This window comes from Miscanthus floridulus, chromosome 2 (genome assembly GCF_019320115.1).
Source record: "Miscanthus floridulus cultivar M001 chromosome 2, ASM1932011v1, whole genome shotgun sequence".
Lineage (NCBI taxonomy): Eukaryota > Viridiplantae > Streptophyta > Magnoliopsida > Poales > Poaceae > Miscanthus > Miscanthus floridulus.
Genome location: NC_089581.1, coordinates 36855175 through 36868390, shown reverse-complemented (window position 1 = coordinate 36868390; position 13216 = coordinate 36855175). Strand labels below are relative to the sequence as shown.

The following is a 13216-nucleotide window of genomic DNA, read 5'->3' as shown; positions in this document are numbered from 1 at the left end:
GATCGGCTCGGCGGCGTTCCAGGCGAGGAGATCAGCGACGGGAACGGCGAGGGAGGACCGGCGGCGCGCTAGGGTTTGCGGAAGCGGATCGTAACCGCGTGATACCATGTGAGTTCGGGAATATTGATTGTATTAATGTGTGTGTACATGATTACATATATATACGCACTTGGGTGGCTTGGAAGCCCACCACAGTTGGCGTATTTACAATCCCCAAACATGGGCCTAATTACATTAGTCTAACAGTTCCATATGCATGCGTACCGGCCCACAGCTCACCGGAAAACCGCCATCGTCCTGCGGGCAGCCGTCTTCCCCTTGTCCGACAACAGTTCGATCACATGGCAAACGGACAGTGCCATCTGCCCGGCCTGTTCCTTAAGACGGCTCACGTACAAACACTGAGCCCCACATGCGTTGGTGGTGGCTTGGTGCACGCAGTTGCGTGTTGCAACTTGCCGCGTCCGCACACATCACATGTCCTCGATCACTCGCACAGCAAATCTCTGCGTTCTGGTGGCCCATGGCCGCACAGGCATGGTTCGTCTCGGAGCACATAGAGAGGCGACACGCCATGGATGCGTGTCCGATCTTGTCTCTGAAGCTGATTCACCGGGGCTCCCTATCGGTGCCGGTACCACAAAGCATCACTGATTCATCTTCTCCTGTGTCCAAGGATTTGAATGGGATAACATGTTTAGAGGTGCTGCGCAGCTGCGGTCAAGCCTTGTGGCACTGGATGACGGTGAAATGCAGCCACCAGTGTATTTCCTTCTCGTTTTCTGGAATCAATAACTAGATATTCTCTATTCAGTAACCTTATTTGACACATGGTGGGTAATCCCACTTTCACAGGTAAAAAAATATCCAGGAATATTTTCATTAAGCTATATGTATGAATTGACGATCATTAAGAAGACACCATATCAAATAAATAAACTACATGTATACCATATCAAAATGTTATCAAGAAAAAAAAGGAAACACAGTAATTGGGAAAAAATGATGTATGATTGTGACCTCCACTATATCGATGATGCGCTTTCAAACATGACTTCCAACCTTTGGATTCAGACTTAGCCACCTAACATAGGCTTTTTGACCTAAATTGTAATTTTTTAGCCTAGCTCATTCTATATAGTTTCCACTGTTACTGTTCTTACATTATGCTATTGGAACTTAAAAAGGGTAAGCAGTCTCATGAGAGAAACAGAGTAACTGAGTAGATGCACAAACCAAATACTCAGCTGCCAGAGACAGGTTTTTTTGGAGCGCTGGAACGAAAGTAACTCAGCTGCCAGAGCGGCCTCATATGTTTGATAGTTCCAACTTACTTCGAATTTGTGCTTAGCCATAAAAATACTTCAGCATGGCCGCTATCAAGTAGAATGTTTCATAAAGACGTCATGCAGGGACCAAGCAGATACCAAACATCAGAGTTCGTACCAAAATGAGTTTCATACATTAATCATTCAAGAATGAACTTAAAGTGCCTATACGTGATCATACAGGTACCTAAACCTTTGGTAGCACTGGAGCCTATAATAGAACTATCTGCCTTAAATAGTGTAATTGCCATGGAAATTGGTCTTTTGCTGATGTCTTATCATTGGTCTATATCTGTTCAATTATCTAATTTCAATAAAATTGAAGAATCTTCCAATTTTTATTGAACTAAGTATTAGAGTAACACCGTTTCAAAAAAAAAAAATATTAGAGTAACACATGGACAGACCATGTTACCTCTAAGTACTTGAGTAATCTACCTGAAAACCGATAGACAATCTTACTAACTGATGATCTATTCAATATTCTCCACAGTTACATGTAAGGTATTAAAAAAAACACAATCGACTCACAGAAGATGATATGCAATTGAGTAGCATCATGTGCAGGGGAATGAATGTCATATGGCATGACAGGGACTACAAAACTCATGCACCACACTAAAATTGATTGAGAACTATGTTTGTACCTTATACAACACGATATGTCAATGTGGATGAGCATCATCTCTAGGAACGAAATCATTACATGGAGCAGAAGAGATTGCCTATGGCCAACCTAAAATGCAGCCTTGGATACTTGTGGTCAATCAAATTGCAAAAGAAGAAGCACCATGTGCATATAAATGATATTTAAATGGAAGATTGAGACAGATGGTTTATGACTTCTTAACTTATCCAGCAACCAGAGCATGGTTAACATATATTGTGATATATGAATTTAAAATGCCGGTTGCACTGTATCAAGAATTCAGAAAGTTTACCTGCAAAGATCAAATATGCAGTTCTATTTAGTCAGCAAGAAAAGGATAAGATAGTATGGCAGTAGATAATGACTCCTCCAGCTAGCAATAAAAAGCTCTATTTCTCTTGGAAAAATCAGAAAAAAAAAAGACAAAGGTAAGTGGATAAAAAGTCAACAAGCACTGTAACCTTCACCGAAAGGTAGTAATTGGAAACAAAAGGTAATACTGGCAGCATAATATGATTTCCGAGGACCTGGAAAGGCAGTATAGATTGGATTCAATAGGCAATCCAAGGAGTATAACCTGAGTTGACTTTCATCTATTGACCTTATACTTTAGTAAAAAAACGTGTTTACACATTTTTTTACAAGAGTTTAGTATTTTAAATTCTAATAATTGTGGGGTGCGGTTCAGCTTAGCGTTTCCTTAATGCTAAGCCACATTGTATTTTTCTTAATTTTTTTAGATTAACCTAATAGCCTCTTTGCATTGTATTCATTCATGGCGTAACCTTTGTCGTATTTAGTATTGTAGACCCCATGTCTATTATGTACTATGCAGAGTACATGGACACTTTGGGCCAAAGCCCCCTTCAGAACGAAGTATGGTATAATACCACCCTTGCAAAAAAAGATACTGACTACTGAACACAAAAAATTATATCCCTAACAAGATGCAAGCTATATCGTCTCTTCTTGGAACTAGCAAAGCAAGGAAATCTTCTCCAAGTAACTGGATGGCCCCAGAACTACAGCATAGGGCCAACAAAGAGGAAGATCGGCCCCAGAACTATAGATTTTGATTCAATAATCTCTCAAGGTAATGAAATTCTGATGAACATCAAGTCAACATCAAAATAAATGGGGCACTGAGGATTTCAGTTTCAGTCATTAGCATTAGCCCATGCTGCCACAGTGAAGCATAAATACAGGAAATAGAATGGCCCTAATCAGGCTGTGACACTTGATATGTAACATGAGATTATCAAGCAATTCAAAGAAACCAATATAATGATGATACTTAAGGAAACGAACAGGTCATCTTTTGAACTTTCAAGTTGAAAATTGAAGAACTAAAGGGCCCAAATAGCCTCACCTTTTCACAAGGATTCTTCTTTGAACTTCTGAAGCCTTAATTTATTTTTTCCTTTAGCTCTCCAACCCGCTTATTTTGAATATCAGTTGCTTAGAACATAAAATTCAGCTATAAAAAAAAACAGTTAAAGCATAATTATAGTGAATGTTCCCGATCACTCTACATACTTCCATAATGCAGTAACTAATTCAATTTGATAAGAAGAAGTAGAAGACACTCAGCACGGCACAAGATTCCATGGGACAGTCCAAATCGTAGGAGCCATCTCTTTCCATCTGCTATGGCAAGTAGAGCCGGCCCAGGGGCCCACGCGGTACTGTAGCACGTGAACAGATTAGATTAGATTGTTTGGTTTGTTAGGAAAGAGATATGTGGTTTGGTTTGTTAGGAAAGATATATGTTAGATTGATTCGGTTAGGATATTTCCTTAGGGGTCAAGTCAGTCATCTTTATAAAAAAGAGAACCCTGTATCAGTTATAGTCAAGGAAGAAGCAACAATTAAGTTGCTGGCTTCCCCTGGGAGCCAGTTGTTCCTGCCCTCTCTCCCTCGAGTGCTACAGTACCGCGGGCACTGTAGCTCCGTCGCCGCCTCTCCCTCTCACTCCTCCAGCCACATAACACCATCCTTCAAGAAAAGAAGCACCAACCAACTAAAGCTATTCATAAACCATGTCACAGTGAAAGGCTTCCAAAAGATAATGCTAACATGTAAGTCCTACATCAAGGCTCAGAATTATGCGGAGGACCACAATAGGTTATCTCAGGAACCAACTCTGAATCAACTTTGTCTTAAATAAACAAAAAAAAAGGATGACCGATAGGTTGACAACAACATCCAGCCTAAATTTCCTTTATGGAATGATGACTGCGCTCTACTATGAATCTTTGACAGAAATCTTGTTAGTTCATAGAATCTAATCCGGTAGCAGGGTGAGGTGTCCTCAGCCTGACAGATGATTGGCCTTTATATTATCAGGAACAAAAAGTTTGAAGTTCAAATATTACAGGAACAGGAATCCATAAGTGAAGAAAACTGAAACTTGAAAAAGGGCCAACGAAAAAACAGTTAACCAAGAAAAGTACAAGGTGGCAAGGTGGGTCGATTTGCACGGGAAAGCGTGCTCTTTCTCAGAATTCAGCAGAGGGACAAACTTTGCATTTTGTGAGGCACTGAGGCCCCCCATATTCCCACACCCACAGCACCAGCAGCCCGTCCCCTCTAGCCACCAACCGATGCCAAAAATTTTTAATGCCAGGAAAAGGCCAGCATATGAGGCTCACACCCAACTAAGGCGGTGTTTGGTTTCTCCTCCTAAACTAGTCGCTGTTCCATCGGATGTTTAGAGACATGCATGGAGTATTAAATATAGACTAATTACGAAACTAATTGCACAGCTTGCGACTAATTTGCGAGCCGAATCTTTTAAGCCTAATTAGTCCATGATTTGACAACGTAGTGCTACAGTAAATATGTGCTAATGACGGATTAATTAGGCTTAATAAATTCGTCTCATTGAGTACTTACGGATTCTGTAATTTGTTTTTTTATTAGTATCTGAACACCTCATACGACACCCTCATGTGACACCTCCTAAATTTTAGTCACCGGATCCAAACACCCCCTAACTCTGTCTCAAATCTCTGACCTCAGAACATGCACCAATACCTCACCATCAATAAATACCCTCCTCCACCCCTCCCCACCACTGCCCCTAACAACCATAATAACCTCCCTACAAATAGCCTCCAGTCCAAGGAATCAAGACACACAAAGCAGCAGCAGCAAGCAAGCAATGGAGATAGAGTCGGTCAAGTGTGAGTGCTGTGGCCTGAGGGAGGACTGCACCCCGGACTACATTGCCAGCGTGAGAGCAGGCTTCAATGGCCAATGGCTGTGTGGGCTGTGCTGTGAGGCCGTCAGAGACGAGGCATGCAGGAAGAAGGCTCACCCAGGAGTAGAGGAGGCTGTGAGGGCTCACATGGCGTTCTGCAAGATGTTCAAGTCGAACCCCGCCGTCCGCGTGGCCGACGGCATGCGCCAGATGCTCCGGAGGCGGTCCAGTGATATGTCAAAGCCGGAATCAACCAAGAAGTACAGCACCTCTCAGGTTGGAGACGAATCATCAGTGACACTGTATTGAAGAGTTCATCTATCGTCAGAGTTGTAGACTGTCTAGTCCTCTTCTCAGGCTGAAATCCCTTCCACCTTTTGTCAGTTTGCTGTATGTTCTTATCATGCTTGGAATGTACATAAGATTCATGCAAATAGAAGCTAGTAATGTCTTGCTTTTTGATGAATTGGCCTTCTTTCTGTGCTCACAACACAATCATTGAGTTGATAAGATATGCTTAGATGTACTAATCTGTTTCTGTCTGGGACCTAACAAAAGAGGCGGAGATGGTTAGCATGTGCTAGCAGTATTGTTCACACCTCAGGTCGCCAAGCTTGCTCTATCTGACTTGATGCGTGATGTGGACACTACACCATCAAGGGATCCATGCATATTACCTAGCTGGTGGTTGCACGTTGCACCACAATGCTCTTCTCTTCTCTCTGAAACTCCTCTGCCTTCTGATATTCGCAATAGTGATAATAAACCAAATCTGTTCGGAGAAAATATTAACTGACTGAATTGAGCTTGCAATAACACTACAATTGCAATATATGGCTTCCTAAAATTGTAATATTGCCGCATAGTAGTGTAATCCATGGTCACTTTTTTTAAGAACCACCAATGCTGTTTCTGTATTGGATTGAATACGAGTATTAATTTGAAGATATTGAGTTAATATGCACATTGCAAAAACTTGATTGTTTCAACATCCCTTCTCAAATTAAATAGTTCAACACCAAAGCCATTCATGTATAGTGTATTACATAGGTAGTATTTAGACAACTATAACCTTTGGAGAACTCCCTTCCAGTGTGTAATGGTAACTGATGATTCTGGATAAAGTGAAACTCTAGTTAGCAACATAGTTGTGATACTGTGATTTTATAACAGTTCAACTTGTGGTCTTGTTATCTGAACACTGGACAACTGATATGGTTTGGGCACCATTCTGTAGTCCATGGAATTATAGATCATGGAACAGAGTAGTTTATCTTCTTTATGATCTTGCTTTTGTCAATTATTCTCGTCCTATGGCTGCAAAACCGTTACCTATTTTTTCTAGTGCGTGATGCCCAGTGAGATCAAAGGTGAAAAGCGCAGACCTAAAAACACAGCGCTAGAGGTGTTCGTAGTCAATAATTAATCACAGTTGAACGATGCATTTCAATTGCAAATCATCTAGTAAGCTCCACTTAGCCGCGCGAAACACCATTTCTATTGCATATCTACCGTGCCATCACATCACTGACAGTCTGATACAAACTGCAAAACTATATGCAAGCTAATTTCAGGGACGTTGATTCAGAATTTCAGATGCTGCAGCGGATAGAGTAGTTATCATCTAAACTGTAGAACTGACACAAACGGTCGTAACTGTAATGGCACTGACGCGCAGTGGCGGTGCAGCGTTGCAAACGACCATGCCGTCCAGAACCCAAGCACCACGAGTCATGGGTCATTTCGTAATGATTTCACATGATTAAGAAAGGGAAATACTAACAGAGGAGCGAGACAGTGCGTGGTGCGCTCGCCACAAGTTAACACTCGAGTACAGAGAGCAAGCACCTGCGGTGTGCGTCTTCCTGTGCCCGCGCAATCCGTCAAGCACCTGGCGGGCGCGCATGATCCGGGGATGCCTGCATCTCCTGCCGCCAGACTACAACCTTTCAGACGGCGAGCTCCGGTCACGATCGAGTGGCCGACACATGCATCTGCCAATCCAATTGATGGATTGCGAGAGCATCATGGCGTCAGGTATCGGAGAGGCGGCGTCGTCGCCGCGCGAGGAGAGAGTGCGCGGCATGGCATGGCACGTGGTCCGTCGCCGTCGCACTTGACTGCGCAACGGCCGACGGGGAATGGGATTATGGGACATGGCCACATGGGAGTAGGAGTATATAGGGAAGCAGAAATCAGAACGCGTTTGGGAGAGCGGAGCCTTGTTCATGGGCCGTGCGTCCTCTAAGTTCACACGGGCCGAGCGCGCAAATTTCGTCGTGTAAAAAAAAAAACTTAAAGACGCCCGTGCTGCTGTGTACTCTGGCCTTCCTCAAAACCCTCACGGCCTACTGGGCCCGGAACTCCACCACACCGCGTCGCCATGCAGAGGGTCTCGCAGCTCGCGCTCTGCCGCCTCCTGTCGCCGCCGTCCGCCACCGCAGCCGTTCGCCGGGCCGCGCTGGTTGCTGCGGAGGCTGTTTCCGGCGGGGGTGGCGTCCTCCTATCTAGGGGTGGTGTCGCCGGGGTACATCTTGGATCCCCTCTTAGATTCTGGGGGTTTTGGGTTCCATCCATGCTTGCCGAACTCTGTGCTCCTATGACGCTTGCGATTTCGCATTAGGTAGCGGCGAACGGATGGAGTGGCAGCGGCCCGGGGCTCCGGTTGGCTCGAAGGCTCTGCACCTACGACGAGAGAGGTACATCCAGGTTCCAGGCCCTGTTGGCTGCATTTCTGTGGTTGATCGATCTGGTGGAGATAATTTCTGATTAGGAATGCCTGATTTTGTCTTGGGAGTATCACTTTCTCTGATGAAGCACATAACCGATATTTTCTGCACAAGTTAGTTTAGAACTCACCACCCTACCCTGGTCTTCGTAGAATTTCCTCACCGGATCTCAGTGGCATGATGCAATGCTGTTTCCCCGGACTACGCGTTGTTTCACATATTGTTAGGTTATGTCCTTATTTTGGAACTACAGTCAGGTGTGGTGCTGACATAACCGTGCTCGAAGTAATATGATCAACAAGAATGTGTGAAGTTTATTCATTTTTCTGTTCTTTAAATTAAAATTTTGTCCTGGGAAAACACTAATGTGGATTATGCCCTTTGGCATGAACTGAAATGGTGCACAGATGACAGGGCACTTGAGGAAGAAGCTGAGAAGAAATTTGGATGGATATTGAAGATATTCTTCCTAGGAACTGCTGGCCTAGTTGGTTACCAATTCTTTCCGTACATGGGTACTGATTCTTTCACTACTGGGATTGAATTACCTGCATAGGATATTTTATTTGGCCTCAAAATGTTACTTTGCCTGACAAGTTTTCAGGGGATAACCTACTTGAGCAATCTATCTCGCTTTTGCGTGTCAAGGATCCCTTGTTCAAGAGGATGGGAGCTTCCCGTTTAGCTCGTTTTGCAGTGGATGGTAATTTATTTATTTAAGCATATTTACAGTTCTTAAGTGAGTTATCTAATGCATATTGGTCTTAACAAAATGATATTAACTGTTTAGAGAGAAATAACCAAACTTGCTATATAGTACTTTAATATAAAATTGCTTTTAGATGCGTGTTACAATTGTTACCGTATTGGTGATGGTTTTCTTTCTCTGGACAAGGCCTTTATGACAACATGAAGGGTGCTATTGTTAACACTAATGTTTTTGTGCCGCTTTTATACTTGTTGGAAAATTGCATAAAAGTACAGTCCATTGGTCACTTGGTCAGTAGCATTGTTTCTTTATTCCATAGAACTAAGAATGTTAGTTAACTACTCGCAAACAAAAAGAATGTTAGTTAATTAAGAAACCTTTGAAGATCTATCTCCTAAGCACTTGTATACAAGGTAGTGGTTTCCTAGCTAGCCATGTCTTGTAGCAAAATTGAATTTCTACTGTTTTCTTGTCCTGGTGCTTAAGATTTTGGTCTAAAGGTTACAGTTTTGGCTTGCCTCATTTGATTGCATTTTAGAGCTGATAGGAGTACTACACATTTTTATTTTGGTCCAGATTATCATTCAAATTCAATTAACTATGAAAAGAAAAATGTTTCTTATCTTCCGGTGTGAAGCTATCTGTAAAATACCAGATCGTTGCCTTTTTCATCGTATATTTTGCAACAATATTATAATGCACACATGTTCCATGTATGAGAACAATCCAGAATTCCAGCTACCAGTTACTTGGGTTTGATCAAATGGGTCCATGGCCCATGAGTTATGGGTTTCTTGACTAAAGGCTGTCACCTATCATACTTAAAGGTCGTTATCAGTCTATCACATTGGTTGTTGCCATTCACATTGTCTTGTCTTAGAATTATCCACTTGCTGTGGTCCATAACTGTATGATCTTGGCCAAGTCCCGAAGTTTAAGCCGATTGCCCATACCTATTGATCACTTCTTCCATAATCTGAGTGTAATTGCCAATAACTATACATCACTGCTTCCATAATCTGAGTGTGATTGCCAATAGCTACATATCACTGCTTCCATACTCTTAGTCCTAACTCTACCTAGAAATATAAAAATGGAGTCCTGTAGTTCCAAGTCTAGGCTAAATGTTCCATTCTATTTCCTATAACATGAAATTTAACTTCAATCTTCACTTGCCTTAAACATCCATTGCAAACTGTCTTTAGTTATTTTTATTTTATGGAATGTACTTACTAATTTCCTTTGGGCGCAGACCAAAGAAGAATGAAGGTGGTAGAGATGGGTGGAGCTCAGGAACTTCTGAATGTATTGGAAGGTGCTAAAGATGATAAAACACGAAAAGAAACTCTAAAAGCTCTCGCTGCACTTTCAAAATCCGGTGGGTAAAAACATACTAGCCACCTCCCATCCCTATGTCCACTTTGGCTTCTCTGTCACCCCAAAGTTGTTGGTTCATTTAAATATTCCTATGTCTTTGAATTTTTTCTTTACTTTACATTTACATATTCTCACGATTGGAATCATGTGGCTGTTGATTAATTTTTGTACAAACCAGCCCCCAGTGACAAACTTCCCACGTTTCCCTCTTCATCTAGGTCATCTTCAATGATTAAAAGTTCAATTTTGGTGGTTGATGTTTTGAATGTCCATTCTAGATACTACACACCAAAGAAGAGAACCATACCTACCTAAAGTTGCCAAGAATATCAAATTCTTCGATTTCTACTTTCACTTGTGATCTTCTAACTGATCATGTGATAGGATTGCCGCTTTGGTCCAGCTCTCATGAGTCATGGATCTAGGGCGGACGAGCTTGCTACCTGACTGGTTAGCAGAGCTCAGGTAGCACCCAGGTCCTGGTTTGGTTCTCCTTGGGAGCGAATTTAAACAGGCCTGTGTTAAAAAAAAAAACACTCCTGAGTTATATGTGTAACCATATGAGTCACTTTCGGCAAGATGCACATGGACGCAGCCACGCAGGCATTTGCCCTCGACACTTGTTGGCACGTCCAGGGCAGCTGGCCTTAGGGGTGCTTCTCGACCTTCACGCGGGAAACTTCAAGTGCAATGTTGTGGGGGCAGCCTTTCCCCTGCAGGTTGAGTTTTTTACTCATGGCTCTAGGAGTGCATGTATTCATCATTGTTGCTAAAATGACACTATTTTGTGTTACCGAACATTTAAAACTTGTTGTATGTGCATACTGACCCATTTGTTATTTGTTATTTAGTTTTCATCAAAGATGCAGTAGAAACAAAAAAATGGCAACATCAAAATATGCCAAGAAGAACACAACAGAGTTACTGAGAAACCCATAACAGTGTAAATCTCTAGAAAGAAAGCACCAGATCATCCTGTGGTAGTAGAATAGACTAAGGGCTGATTTGGATCTATGTCAATCGCTGCCTTGCCACATTTATGCAATTGAATATGCTTGGCTATCTGTTTGGATGGACGCCAATAATTGGCAACCCAAAACTCGCTTCATGCTGCCTTTGGTTTTTTGAATATGCTTGGCGTGTTCTGTTTGGATAGACGCCAATAATTGGCAGCGCAAAACTCGCTTCATGCTGCCGTTGGTTTTCTCGCCAACTGCAGGTAGAACTCAGGCTGGCGGAATCCTCGGCCAATTTTTGGTGAGCCATCAATTTGCTTGTCGAACTGGTGCCAAATGCACATGAAACTTAAGTCATATGCAGGCCACCCATTCTGATCAAAGATTGCTCTCAGGCCATGTTAAAATTGGCACTTGAACAGAGTTCATTTGGAAGGTCCACCTGTTCCGCCCCTTCCAAAGGTTCCAACAAACATATATGAAGACTGCTTTAGTGCTTCGTGTTTTGAACTATCCTTTCATGTACAGTATTCCTGTAACATTTTTTTTTCTTGTAATGTGCAGAAGAAGCTGCAGGATTTTTGGACAAGGCAGGTGCCTATGCAATAGTCAGTTCCACTCCCAACTCTGGAGAATATGCTGAGATCCAAACTTACAAGACTAGTCTTCTGACGGCATTTGATCAACTGAAGTCATGACGTGCAAATGGCAACGGGTATATTCAGCAACATGTTAATTCTAAACTTTGCCGTGGTGGGCAATGCCCTAGTTTTTTAATCGGCGTAATTTATCACGAGCACATCCTGGTGGCCCTTTGTTGGTCAAGTATCAGTTTGCTGCTGGAAATGAATGAATGGTTCATTTGTTTTGAACAGAGCAGTAATTTCTTGCCTCTTCGTGGGTCAAGAACGAGAGCTTTATTTTATTGTATAAAGCGGGTTAGGAGATACTCCGTATTAACTAGCTCTAAGACAACTTCTTCAATGTTTAACATAATATGTGTTGTGTGCATCATTCTACCTCTTGATCAAGAGATAAATTATCTCTCTTCTACTAAAATATGAAATATGCTTAGAGCTAGCTTATAATTCTCCATTGGGATGACCATAATGCTTGACCAGGGCATGACCGTGTTGACACAGTCCATTGCCGGTCCCGTGGAGTTGCAACGGCTACACGATGTAAGGGCGTGATTGGTAGGCCGAATTGGATCGTTCCTGTACCGTTTTGATGTCTGACCTCATTCATGCGGCGTGTTTGGTTGTCCGCCTCGCACCTTTCGCCTGTATCTTTTCATTCATTTACCTTTGCACGATTTAATGTGTACCAACAATCAAGATTTGAGCATGCATCTTAACATTCTGGACCGGTTCTTCATCTCGGCTTTCCCTCATCAAAGCAACCAATCACGCCCTAAGCGAACGAATGCAAGCATGAGGGTGACTACACCATCAACGAAGGTAGCGGCTGCACATATATCTCTAAGAAATCGCAGCCTCTTTTTCATTGGTAATCCAGTACTTAAGGCATAGGTTCGACTGCGGGAGGGTGGTTTCGAGAGGAAGTGACTACTCGTCAGTCGACTGTTTTCAATTTGAGTTTCAGTCATTTTTTTAGCCAATAAAAAACAATACACGTGGACATGGAGCAACAAATATTCGACTGATTCCGCGTTTTTCGGCAAACAAAATTTCTGACAACGAAAAAAAGGGCGCCAGGAAACTGAAACCAAAACCCGCTAACAAAGTCTCCTGGTGGGTCAACATCTACACCCAATAACACAACAGTCTTGAGGCGCAAGAAAGAGATAAGCCCGAACCGGACAGCAAAAGTACAAAAAAAAAACAACAGATCCAAAAGATCTTTCGGCTAGCTGATCTGGAGCACGGAGGCCAAAAATGAGGACAAAAGGAAAGGCAAAACCAACTCAAAGAAGAAAAAGAGATGAAGATGCAGATCAAGATGATAATACCCATCAAAATCAAGCACTTAACCCTAGTTCATCACTATCTGCTTCCCTCCTTCTTTGGGCTTACAATCTGAATATCATGTAATCTGCCATGCATACAAACTTGGAAAAACAAAATATCAGATTCAAGAATCCTGATTTCTGGCTTCTCATTTAAATTACAAAACCTGCTATTTAGGAATCAAGTACGAACTCAGTTCTATGAACAAAACCAATAAACATATTAGATGCAGAAGAGCATGGAATCAGATTCTGCATGCAGATCATCACCCTGATCTGGAAGTTGCAGGAACTTCA

General features: G+C 42.4%; 2 protein-coding genes and 1 long non-coding RNA gene across 4 annotated transcripts; 2 read left to right on the top strand and 1 right to left on the bottom strand.

Moving 5' to 3' along the window:
- Nucleotides 1-263: 263 nt before the first annotated feature.
- Nucleotides 264-7306, bottom strand: LOC136538469 (uncharacterized). Of its 2 annotated transcripts, none has more exons than XR_010779354.1 (3): nt 7028-7306; nt 3347-3662; nt 264-795 (listed from the first exon to the last, which is right to left on the bottom strand). It is a non-coding gene; the product is annotated as an uncharacterized lncRNA (long non-coding RNA). The 2 variants fall into 2 exon arrangements; XR_010779355.1 differs by lacking the exon at nt 264-795 and adding an exon at nt 2109-2269.
- Nucleotides 5071-5762, top strand: LOC136538468 (uncharacterized). Its single transcript, XM_066530434.1, has one exon. It carries the CDS (start codon nt 5141-5143, stop codon nt 5486-5488), a length of 348 nt encoding a protein of 115 aa, XP_066386531.1. The 5' UTR covers nt 5071-5140; the 3' UTR covers nt 5489-5762.
- A 199-nt stretch (nt 7307-7505) lies between the features above and the next one.
- Nucleotides 7506-11964, top strand: LOC136538467 (uncharacterized). The gene is made up of 6 exons (XM_066530433.1): nt 7506-7706; nt 7803-7878; nt 8316-8423; nt 8513-8611; nt 9870-9995; nt 11515-11964. The coding sequence occupies exons 1-6, from the start codon at nt 7563-7565 to the stop codon at nt 11646-11648; spliced, it is 687 nt and encodes a 228-aa protein (XP_066386530.1). The 5' UTR covers nt 7506-7562; the 3' UTR covers nt 11649-11964.
- Nucleotides 11965-13216: the final 1252 nt, after the last annotated feature.

What these genes read in the sequence shown, in the direction of transcription:
- LOC136538468 (XM_066530434.1), top strand. Translation starts at nt 5,141, where the DNA reads ATGGAGATAGAGTCGGTCAAGTGTGAGTGCTGTGGCCTGAGGGAGGAC.
- LOC136538467 (XM_066530433.1), top strand. Translation starts at nt 7,563, where the DNA reads ATGCAGAGGGTCTCGCAGCTCGCGCTCTGCCGCCTCCTGTCGCCGCCG. An exon ending in CTGCACCTACGACGAGAGAG is followed by an intron (nt 7,879 to 8,315) that starts GTACATCCAGGT and finishes AATGGTGCACAG; the next exon opens with ATGACAGGGCACTTGAGGAA. An exon ending in CGCTGCACTTTCAAAATCCG is followed by an intron (nt 9,996 to 11,514) that starts GTGGGTAAAAAC and finishes TGTAATGTGCAG; the next exon opens with AAGAAGCTGCAGGATTTTTG.